The sequence below is a fragment of the Charadrius vociferus genome, unplaced genomic scaffold, assembly GCF_000708025.1.
Source record: "Charadrius vociferus isolate BGI_N301 unplaced genomic scaffold, ASM70802v2 scaffold516, whole genome shotgun sequence".
In the NCBI taxonomy this organism is placed as follows: Eukaryota; Metazoa; Chordata; class Aves; order Charadriiformes; family Charadriidae; genus Charadrius; species Charadrius vociferus.
Window position 1 is genome coordinate 62,766 of NW_009648777.1, and position 11,957 is coordinate 74,722.

The 11,957-nt window shown below is 42.9% G+C and overlaps 1 protein-coding gene across 1 annotated transcript in view; it reads left to right on the forward strand.

Annotated features, from left to right (window-relative positions):
* USO1 (USO1 vesicle transport factor) overlaps positions 1-11,957 on the forward strand; it is a 36,176-nt gene that overhangs the window by 7,781 nt on the left and 16,438 nt on the right. The window contains exons 5-11 of the mRNA XM_009886750.1: positions 406-485; positions 6,013-6,113; positions 8,071-8,173; positions 8,332-8,387; positions 9,025-9,145; positions 10,900-11,078; positions 11,852-11,957. Coding sequence (XP_009885052.1) covers positions 406-485; positions 6,013-6,113; positions 8,071-8,173; positions 8,332-8,387; positions 9,025-9,145; positions 10,900-11,078; positions 11,852-11,957 — 746 coding nt within the window. The remainder of the gene's footprint in view (positions 1-405; positions 486-6,012; positions 6,114-8,070; positions 8,174-8,331; positions 8,388-9,024; positions 9,146-10,899; positions 11,079-11,851) is intronic.

Below are 11,957 nucleotides of genomic sequence, written 5' to 3' on the forward strand. Positions count from 1 at the left end.
GGTTCCTGCTGACAGGGTAGCGGGGAGGGTCTGTGTTGGGCTGGTGCTGAAGCTTCTCTGCAGCTTCCTTGGGTGCCTTTCTGGGATGGGGTCCGTATCATTCCCAGAGATTTCTCCTGGTATACTCGAGGAGCGGGTTGTAAGGAGTGACTCGGGAAAGGGAGGTCACGCTTAGACCTGAGGTCATCTTGTGTCATCAGACTTTCTGGATGTGGCCACCTGAGGGGCTGGAACTGGGGAAAGGAGTTTGACTCCATTTAGGGACAGGACAGCTCATGGTTATGTGATATTACAGAATGTCTGTCAACATTAGTTCTTCTCACTTAGTCTAATGCTGCAGAAAAACAATGTTGTACGAGTATTTGGAAATAAGTTATTAAAAAAAAGTGGTTCTTTCATTTGCAGTTCAGATTCTGAAATAATTGGCTATGCCTTGGACACTCTCTACAATGTAATATCGAATGACCTAGAAGAGGAGGAGCAAGGTAAGCGCTCGACAGTAATAGTTGTACTAACTTTGGGGGTGCCTTCTATGGTGGTTCTGTTCAAATTGTAAACTGTAGTACTCCGTGATTTGCTAATGCTGAGAATTGCTTTGCTATTGTGTAGCTGTTACGACAATGCTAAAAATCTTGTACGCAGCTTGCATTAAAGTAATACTCAATGACTTGCTTGTTACATTTAAAAACTCTATTCTATGAACGGCAGCTGCATCGGAATGGGATAATTCATTTTTTCTAGTTTGTAAACAAAGAATTGAGTCATTCTTTGCTAGTGGGAGAGGACAGTCCTGTCTGTTACTGTCCAGTGGAACACTGATAATTTGAGGAGGATATTGAGATAAAATCTCAGGTTCCTGTGATAAGGTGGCTGTATTTAGGTGTGAAAACCTTTTCCAGCTCTGTTGTGGCATTATAGAAAGAAACTCTGCCGGTCCTTCCCAAGATAGTTAGGAGTAGAAGTAGACTCTGTACAGGTAGGCTCTGAAACTCCCTGCCCTCTTGCTTTGATTTTATTTTCGAAGGCCTTTCTTGATAGCCCATCAGAACTGGTCTCAAAGGCCAGGGAAATGGTTGCAGCTGTTAAAAATAATGCCATATTTCACGGAAACATCAGTACCCTGAAGGAAATGACAGCTGTAACCCAAATTAGCTTTGGGCAAGAGCAATGTTCTTAAACCTAAAACCCTGGATTGGAGCTGTGAGTGCTGAGCCTGAAGAAGAGTCAGATGCTTCTGATCAGTAAAACAGCTGTGGATGATAACCATTTCAGGCTGGTGGAAGGTGAATGCTGTGGAGGGCAGCGCAGTCCAAGTGTCCCTGTTTTTAGCATCAAGGACATCTCTCGAGAATGGGGATGGGATGTGGCTGAGGGCTGTGCAAGTGCTAGTCTAGGAGGAGGCCTCGATCGGAGAGCCATGTGTGTCAGATGCTGCGCCCGCGTGCGCTTGTCACCATCACGGTCACTGGGGAGAACGGAGACCAGGTACCGGTTACAGGCACGCAGGCAACTGCCGGGTAGGTGAGCCTGCCAGAAATGTTCCTAGCTCTGAAACTGAAGCAGTGGTGTAGCAGAGTGGGATTCTTCTGACACTTCACCTCTGCCGTGTTGCAGGTGTCATTTGGAAAACCACTTCTGTTGGCATTTTCACATGGAGTATTAGCTTGATGGCTGTTTAATTGGTAATTGAACCCAAATGGCCGTAGGTGGGCTTTCCAAGGTTTCGAGAGGAAAATAACAACAAAAAAAAAACAGTTTTGTAGAATATTCATTCTGCTTTTGGGTGAATGAACATGAAAATCCATCATACCAGCTTGTCCAGTAAAAAAAAAGACGTTTTCGGCAAGCATGAATACAGTGTGAGCAGAAGGATACATTAAAGGATACTATCTGTGGGTTCCTAACATCCTGCATTTGCCATGGACCTGAAGAGTCATTCTCATTCCTGACGGCACTTGTATCTCATTTTTTAGTTTCCATTACATGTAGTGGAGTGGAAATGCTCCTGTGAATGGGCAAAATACAAGGTGATACTGCTGTGTGAGCTCAAGTCTCTTGTCTACAGTATGTACCCCAACATAGTTCTTCAAAGGCCCCACAAGTGATAAATAACCTAATGGAAAGTAGGTGAGGGTTCTCCGATATGAATAAACTTGTGCCAGTACGTTGGCGTTAAGGTTGTGCAGTGTGTCTTTTCACGGGGCCTGCTACAATGAACTGCCTCGTCTTAGGTAGCTGCGAGAGGCTTGCAAGGTGAAACCCATCTGTGATACGTCGTTCTTAAGTGTCTCTCAAATTGTCGCTTTGCGTACTTGCCCGTCTTTTCCTTGTTCGTTGCCTGACCTTGATGAAAGAGGTTTTGAACAAGGTCAGAGTTCTACAGTGCTGGTGAATCCATGTTCGTGGTACCAGCCTTGATTTTGGACTTGACAAGAATGCTATAAGCAATCTCTTATGAAGAGCAAAGCATTGCAAAACTTGACTTACGTACGTGTGACCACCAGTGTAGTAAGAGTTATGGGATTGTTAAGTTTGGTCACTTCCGCAAGAGCCACCCGAAGGAGTAACTGCTGCCGTAGAAAGCTAGGATGGCTGCTGTGAAAGTCTGAGCTTTCGCTGCTACTGGTTGTGCTGTTTGGAAAGCTATTCAACTTGTAAACCTTTCTCTTGTTTCTTTTTCTTTTATCTGCACTGACAGATGATTCTGAAGGTAAAAGAAACTTTACTTATATAAATAGAGCACTTTGTTTTAGGCCTAGTTGCTACTCACACCCGTAACACTCGCTGCCATTTAAAAAGGACACTGTGAAGACTTCCTTTGGAGCTCAGCGGAAGCTTTTTACATCCTGCCCTACACATGTTCATTGGAGCTGGAGTGTCTTCCCAGTTTTATTTCTCATGTGATGCGGGCATGTTTAATGCCAGCAGATCTTCAGAGATTGTATGAATGACAAATTCTTGTTTCGGATGCCATGTAAGTGTGTGGCTTTAGAACGGGCAGGATTTTAATGGGTGAACGATTGTTAACAGTTTCTGTTTTAAAGAAGCCCTGAATGTGACACAAATCTAAGTGCTTCACATGGGTGTCCTTCACAGTGTCTCTTTTAAGCAATGCATGTTGAAATACAGTGTACATTTCTACTCTAAGTTACCACTAACACTTTGTACGTTCTCCTTTTTTAAACTGGTTTTATCAAAATGCACTTCACCTGTTGATATTAAGATTAAATTCTAGTTTGCAGTGCTGCTTGTTAGTGAATCACTAAGAGCTAATCTTAGTTGATGGAAGGTCTGGTTTTTATTTGAACCCTGTGAATGTGTAGATTGAAAACTGATGATGAGTTGAAGTCTGGTTGCAAGATCTGTGGTGCAGCCACATCAGTAGAAGATGGAGTTTCACTTTATTTCTTTCTGTCCAGCTCATCTCTCTTTTTTTTTTTTCTTTTTTAATTTAGTAGAAGCAATACTGATAGGAAAAAGGAAGAGTTGAGAGAAGAAGGGAAAAAGAGAACTTTAATTTGGCCCTTTTATAGAAGAATCTTAAACATCCTGAGCTAGAATTAAGGTTTTGGAACAAATAAAAAATAGAGCCAGCTTGTAAGAGGCCGTGCAAGTTGTGTGTATTGCTCAGGTTTTGCCTTAGCACCTGGAACTTGCGCAAGGACAAGAGTTGGGATTAGGAGCAATCCATAGTTCAAAGACTTGCTCGTTGTACCTGAGCTTGGGTGAAGGACAAGATGTTCAGTCACAGCTCATGGGAAAACTCAAAGTGAAATATTTTGACTGAAGCATCTATTTAACAGGAAAACGTTTAGATCTATGGGCTTTCCTTGGTTTGCAGCAGGCTGCACCGCATGTAATCCATGTATGATTCTCCGCGGAGTTGCCTCTTACTCTACGGTAGCGAGTGAGCAACTGAACTTCTGCAGCGTTGGCTTACCGGGGTGGTTTTGTTTATTCATGTAAACCAGGAGTGACCCAGACTTGATAAGCCCCTCAGCTTCAGAGAGCTCACTGTTGGACTTGTATTCTGCTAGATGCTGCATGACTGGGTTAGAGTTATTTTTGCATGCAGCCCGTCCTCCCTTTTTTCAACTTTTACTAGTATTTCATAATTTCTGCAGCTGAAAATGTAGTGCAGATTGGTGCTGTTTGTCTCTCCCTCTTGTTATCTACCTACCCATAAGCCCTCTTCAGGGGAGAAATGTAGCTATACTACATTAGAGAAATGATCAGCTCTGATGTCTGAAAGGCCAAACAAAAACCTCTTTCCTGTATTGGAAAGCCTTAAAAATTAGATCTTATAAACTGATACCTGGGAGTGAATCACCGTTGCCAACAGTTTGAATGGGGTTGGTTGAATTAAAATTGTTTTCTTGGCACCAAATTTTTGCGGTAGAGTCCTTCGCTTTCTCGATTTTGCCATTCCCCTGACAAGGTGCAGAGTTTGAAGATTAAGTGTGGTCTTTGACCCTTTTTATAGCTGCTCACTTGTTAATGGTTTGTTAGTGAGTCCTTGATAAGATTGCCAGTCCTGCATGTTAAGCAGGAGGAAGAATCCTTGTTTTGCCTTAGCTTAACCAAATTAGACCATCGGATAAATTCACATGCTTTACCACCTATGTTCTGTGCTTCATGCTTCAAGTTGTTCCTGTGCCTGCGGTTCCATCAGCTTGCACGGGACGGTGTGGCAGTGCTGAGTGTACCTCTGCGTGATTTGTAGGGCAGCCCGATTTACCAGACGAGCCGTGGAGCTTTTGCTGTGGCTCTTCAGTGAAGTGTTGGGCTCTCTGACTGCCTGAAGCACAGAAGAGAGCCTGGGCAGGGGGGCCCGGAGGTTATGGAGAGGGGGCAGCAAAGCAGCAAGCTGTTCAGGACAGTGTGGGGTGTCATGTACAACGGAATTCCCACCTGTGTTGAGTGGGACTGGATTGGAATTACTGCGAAGCAGCTGGACTCTTGGGGACTGTAGTGGACTTGAAGGACAAGTCTTATCTTCCTGTCCAAAGTGGAAGTGTAATAAAACCAACTCCTGCTGCATTAAAATCGATCTTCCTCCATTTTTCAACTTAAATTCCTTAGGTATGCCAACCCATAGTACCTACACAGGATCGTTTTGTGAAATAGATTTGTAAATTGTCACACAGCCCAGAAAAACAGTAGTGGCGCAGAACTGCTGTTTGCATGTTTTCTGTTGGTTTTTGTGTTGTGCAGGAAAGATAGGTGAAATAATTGTGTAAGATGTAATTTATGTGCTATCCCAGTTCTACACAACTGAAGAATAAATAACAGAATGGCACTTCATTGCTCTCGTGAAATTAATTTGCGTTCCAAGACTGAGAGCTTTTGATGCTCATCTATTTCAAGCACACTCTCCTCTCCTGCTGTTTGGGTCTTTCCTGTTGCTAAACCAAAAGAAATGAATGAGGTGTTTGAGCCATTTTGCTTTAGATGGTTTATATTCCCCACTGCTCCGTTCAAGCCTCTTGGTACGAGATGTGCTTTGCAGATTAGTGAATGGTCCTTAGGAGGACCTCCTCAACAGGTCAGTTCAGCTGCGTATGAACGTAGCGGTGTTGAGGCTTTCTGCTCCTCCTCTGCTGGGAGGGTTCTCTCTTTTCTCTGAATTCTCTGCTTCCTAAGAGTGTGATCGCTTTTATCTGTTACAGGCAGCTATGGGGGTGAGAACTGCCAATCTGGTTGGATATGATCAATGGAAATAGGATTTGTTTTTTCTTTTAATGCTGAAATTAGTTTGTTTAGTAGGTTTTTGGCTCCCTCCCATTTTTAAAACAAGGTACCTCTCAGTAAAAGTTATGTTTAGAGTAATGCAGGTTTTTCATTTTTGTACAAAGCTTGTGTCAGTGTTTGTTTTGAAAATAATTCCATTAACATTATAGCAGTGACTCTAAATCTCTGTCGCCCATAGCCCTACTTCAGTAAGAATAAAAATTACAACTACCTGAAGTTCTTCCGATGATGTGTTGTAATACGTTGTTTTTACTATTACAGAAGAAAACTTAACAAAGCAAGTTGATGATTTGGGAAGTCAATTCACAGAGATTTTCATTAAACAGCAAGAAAACGTCACGCTCTTGTTGACTCTTGTGGAGGTGAGTAACAGTATCATACTTGGAATACTGAGAGATACGTAGCGCGGTACAGGGAGATTATCTTAATGGATAAAGCTATGGTTTTGCCTTTCTAGTGAAGCCCGTGTCAAATGCAAGGTTTTCTTAGGCATGGGGAGTGTGGGGTTGGAGGTGAGTGAAGACCATGACCTGGATGAACACTGTTGGTGCAGCTTTTAAAGCAGCCTGACAGTGAAAGGCTTTTAGACATTTGATTAGAAATACTAAAAATTACTGCTCCACATACAGCAACTGTTGTCACTCATGCAAGGATAATTTTTCAGGTGATCACTAAATGATAATGAGATAATGTCTGCTGAAATGCAGTTCAAGTAGAAAAGGTGTCTGCTTCCTATCGGCATGATGAGTTCAACTCATTTTCCCACAGAATTACCACCAAGAACTGCCCCTGTATTCAGAACTGTTAAAAATTTTGTTGCCAAACTAAGAATAGGATTGTGCTTGAGAGAAAAAGCACCACGAATCCTGTCTTTTTCTCTTTTTTTTCATCGTCCATCTTTATTAAAAACATGATACTCTTCCCATATGCAACTTAGGTGATGCTTTCTGCAGTATTAAACACTTGCCAGTAGATTTGAGGCTTAATCCCCGAGTGCCGAATTTCAGCCTCAGTAGATGGAAATGCAAATCAGGGGCAGTTTTGTAGACTACGGTTAGTGAGTCAGTAAAATTATCTTCCTGAAAATTCTGTTTGTGGCTGACAGTCCTATAAAAATACTTAGTGAGTGTAAAAGGCTGGCTTATAAATATATTCCTGGGATGCATAAATGCAACAGATATTTTAGGGAAATCCTGGATATAGGTGATGGATGTATCTGTAACACGTTAAACTAGGGCCTTACGCTGCAGCAGGGTGCTGTTGATTTTATTGATCCAAATTTGACATCTGCAAGTTCAAGCCAGCAAGCATCTGTCCTCAAGACAGGTGAATCCTATAGGTGGAGCTGTGTGACTGTTGAATTGCACACGGAATGTCATTTGATAAAAATGTGTAAAGCATTTTGCAGAGCTGGAAGGTTGCAATGTGTTTTTCAAGTCCTTTTTCTCTGCAGAGGCCTTAGTTCAGCGTCATCTTTGCTAGCGATATCATGCCATTCAGGCTTTCTTCTGTACAAGAGTCGGTTTTAGAAAATGCTTTATAAACCTTAGAAAATTGATAGCTGCCACCTCTCTGCAGAGTAGAGTGGAGATGATGATGTGCTCGATAAATGGCCAATGCCTGAGGTAGGTAAGGTGCTGAGGAAAGGAAGACACACTCAGTTTCCGCTTGTAACTAGGAACAGAGTTAAGAAGAATGCTTGCCCAAATTAGTGATCTACTGCCTTACTTCAAGGTGATGCTTTAATACCAGCAGGAGTAGGAGTGCAGAAAGCTCTGTGAGGTGACGCAGTTGAGATGAGGGTACAGTCAGCAGCTGTTGAATGAGTCGGAGCTGACGCGGGGAGGCCAAAGGTTTCTTATGGTTGGTCAAGTCTGTGCATGGACTCATGAGTTCTTGAACTTTCTTGTGCTGACAAGACCCAATTTTTACAGAGAAGCTCTTTAGGAATATGAAGAAGATCTAAAAGGGCTTGCTTTTCTTTCCCTCTTGGATGTCTGGGTAATATGGGCCGATCCCTGGAGGGTCAGACTGACTGTTTTTTAGAAAGGAGAAACAGCTAGGAAAGCTCCCCCAGCAGAGAGGGACGCTGCTGGGAGTTCACATGGCTGATGAAAAATAATAAAAAAAAAAAAAAAGACCCATGGAAGAGGATAGAGTTTTGACTTCCTGGCCATGTGCTGTAATAGGATGCATGAGAAAAGAAACTGACAGATGATATTCCGTGTCTGTTGGGTGTCTGTTCATAACTGGTGTCTACAAGAGAAAGCTGAATACTTAGGAATTTATTACTTAATGTACCCTTCTCCGTCTTTGCAGGAATTTGATTTCCATGTTCGTTGGCCTGGAGTGAAACTACTTACATCTCTTTTAAAGCAGCAAGGACCTCAAGTGCAGCAGATAATTCTTGTCAGCCCTATGGGTAAGCGGCTGAGTGAATTGCTGATAACGGTGAAGCTGGAAGCTCAGCAAACATGATGGCAGAGGGCTAGAGGAGTCTTGAGCAAGGTGTTTTAAAGACCTTCAGCATCTAAAAGCTGCATCTTTTTTATGCTCTTTTTTTAAATGCGTTTCTTGCAGGTGTTTCCAGGCTGATGGATTTGCTAGCAGATTCTAGGGAGGTTATACGAAATGATGTAAGTACAGAACAAAGGCAGTTTATCCTCTTAAAAAATAGTAACAGTGAATTGAATTGCTTAGTATTTGTGCAGAATTTGGATTAAGTTAACGAATGCACATGAAGAAACCAGTGTGGTTGCTAAATGGCCATCTTTCATTCCTCATTCGAGTTGGGTGGCTTTTGGATGTCTCCCCACAATTCACATAGCAAAAGCGAACTGTTACTGTGTATTTCATGCAACCACTGACCCTTGTGTTAGGGTCTCCTAGTACATTGGCTGATCTTTCTCTCGGCCTGCTGTCAGGTTCCCTTCAGTTGTTGTTCTTTACTCATTAGATGCTAAAGTGCTCTAATTATTGACTACAGAAGAGATGAAGTGCTTTACAAGTTCCCTCTTTCTTCTGTATAGCTTCTTATCATCCTTTTGAACTGTACTGTGCTTCTATTTTTGAAGTGCAGAGAGGGAACTGTTGCGTGGTGTCCATGGCGGGTCTTAATGGTGTCGAGTTGCAGGGCATGCAGTTCTGCCCTCTCATTCTGGCCAGGGATTGTGGTGCTGCTCATCTAGCATCCCTCTAAGAGCTGTGACTTGTGGAAAGCAAAGTAGCTGTAGTGAAACTATGTTTAATTTCTTGTCTCCCCCACCTGTCAAGGGAGTCTTGTTGTTGCAGCAATTGACAAAAAGTAACGCAGCCATACAGAAGATTGTTGCCTTCGAAAATGCCTTTGAGAGACTTCTGGATATCATAACAGAAGAAGGAAACAGCGATGGAGGTACAGAAAAGTCTTAAGACTTATGCATAGTCTTGTGCTTCTGCACAGGCTGTGAGGTGACTGTTTATAGGCTGGTGTTAGTGTGGAATTGGAGCTCGGTCAGTGGGTAGAAGGATCAAAATGTACAGTCTGGTTGTAACAAACCAAGCAAAACCAGATGGAGCTAGTAGGCAGGGTTTCAGCCTTCTTTGAAAACTAGTCTTGAGCTACTTGTTTAAAACATCAGTTTATTTCTCTGGGCATGTGTGTGTGAGTTTGTGTGTTCCGGTTTGGCTTAGCCCTGTCAGTGTATATACTTTAAATGGCAGTGTCAGATAGGCATATGCTGCATTTGCCACTTACCGAGTTAAGCATCTGCGTTCCTCCTGCGAGATCCTCAGATGCTTGGAGTGGCTGGAAGTAACAGCTCGTGCAGTTTCTTCAGCCTCGCTAATAATGCACTTTCCTGGTCAGCTCCTTCCCAAAGCATCTACCTGTTGGGGGAACGGGAAAGGATAAAAAAAATGAGCAAAAATGACATCTCACTTAGGTGTTCTTTTCTTTTTGTTTGGTTGTTAGCAACACATAATGAGTTTACCACCAGCTGTAGTTTGCTACAGGATCTATTTCAGTACCGGGACAGGTTGCTGTTCCGTGTCCTTCCTGTGGGCTGCAGGAGCAGTTAATGCTCCTCTCCCAGCTGAATTATTCCAGGTATGTTGGCATGGAAGGATTAAGCAAGTCTTTGATTCAAAGCTGCTATTTTTAGGCAATTATTAATTTTAGGAGACTTGGTATGTGAATTCCTAAGTGCTGAGAGTTCTGTGCGTTCCCCTCCTCCTGCGTGTCCACTCCTCCTGTCCGCAGCGCTGCCGAGGGCTGGAATTACCCGCTGTGGCTCTGCAGCAGGACTGGCACGGGGGGATGTGACAGACAACTCTCTTAGTTCTCCCACTCCCGAGCCCCGCGCTGCCCGCGTATTTTCAGAAGTGTAAGGAGTGAGTCTTTATCCTCTCTGTCGAGTCCAGATTTGGAGGCATCCCAGCAGTCCCAGAGCCAGGCTGCCTTTATTCCTGTTGTCTTCTGAACAGAGTTGTCTGAGGATTTTCTCTTCACAGAGTACACAGTTGATGAGCATCTCTAGTACTTTTTCAGTACAGAAAAAAGGAAAAAAGCTGTTGCAACTCCAAGGAGTTGAGTTTGAATTGGCTCATTGAAAGGGCTATTCCTAAGAATTGCTCCTCCACCAAAATAACCCAAAAAGCAGCTTTGAAATGTTTTGAAGATGTAACCAGTGATTAAAGAGAACAAATGTGTAATCCAGTAAGAATTGCTGCGTTTGAATCACGATGCGGTTCAAGAGGAACTTCATTTCAGTGCTTAGGATAGAGCGACTCTGAAGGAGGTATACTGAGACACACAAAGTGGTTGTGAGGCTTTGTCTTACGTTCATGTTCCTACCCAATTAACTTGTACTAATCATATATTCTTAGGAAAGAACATTTTTGCTTTAGACTTGTGGAAGAACCACCACAACTATGGTTTCCTTGGAAATACGCTGAATCAACATGGATGTATTTAACTTAGAGTGACATTTAGTTATTTTTTTATGCACGAGGTTCCTAGTTCTTAACCCAAATCTAATGTTTATTAAGAATGAAGACTACAAGTGTGTGCTCTGTTCCATCTAGAACATAAATGTAGTGTATGGAGAAGCTCATTAGTTTTCCACGTGTCATTTTTTTTATTAATATTTTGGGGTTTTGTCTCACCAGGAATAGTAGTGGAAGATTGTCTCCTCCTATTACAAAACTTGCTGAAGAATAATAATTCCAATCAGAATTTCTTCAAAGAGGGTTCGTACATCCAACGTATGAAGCCTTGGTTTGAAGTTGGCGATGACAACTGTGGGTGGTCTGCACAGAAAGTAACTAATCTTCACCTAATGCTGCAGGTAAAACTTCATCTAACTCCTCAGTACCCACGTGAACACTTCTCCAACTCTCTTGCCATGAGGAATAAGTATACTGTAACAGTTAACTGTGGAATCCGTGTGTCCTCTTTGGCTCAGGATTAGCTACCAGCGTTCCTGAGATGCGCTGCTTTCAGTACCACTGCTATTGCCGAATTGTGAGTTGGTGATGGCCAGCGTATAGCATAACTGCGTTGCACCTAACTTAAGATGTAACAGCGATGTCAGTTAAATCCATACTGAGGGCTGTCCTGTATAAAGGATCCTCCTGACTGAGTTCATGTATGGCTGTGGGGCATTAACCCAGTTCCAGTAGCTGCCTTGGCTCTGGGTTCATCATTACTGATTGTGGGGCACCTTCCCTCCTGCTCACCCCTCCAAAAAATGAAACGAGGTTTTCCTCTTCTGCGGCACTTCGTGCGGGAGCTGATCGGTATTGATGAAGGTAGTCTCTCACTTTCTGAAATGTAGTTCTGACAAGTGGTGAGCCACATCATGGAATAGTTACAGCACCGTTTCTTGTTACGTCATTGCAACGCGTGCAATGGAGTCACATACTTGAAGATTTCGGTGTTTTACTGAACTTAAAATCAAATGGCCACATGTATTAACGAGATGAACAGGCTGTGTAATTGTCTTCTACGCCCATTTTTAGGAGCAATTCTGCTTCCTGGTTAAACTTGAAATGGGTGAACTTGTGTCATTCTGCATTTCAGAATGTCTTGAGCTCTCTTCAATGGAAACTTTTTTTTTAGCTTGTGCGGGTCCTCGTGTCTCCCACAAACCCTCCTGGTGCTACCAGCAGCTGTCAGAAGGCCATGTTTCACTGTGGGTTATTACAGCAGCTCTGCACGATCCTGA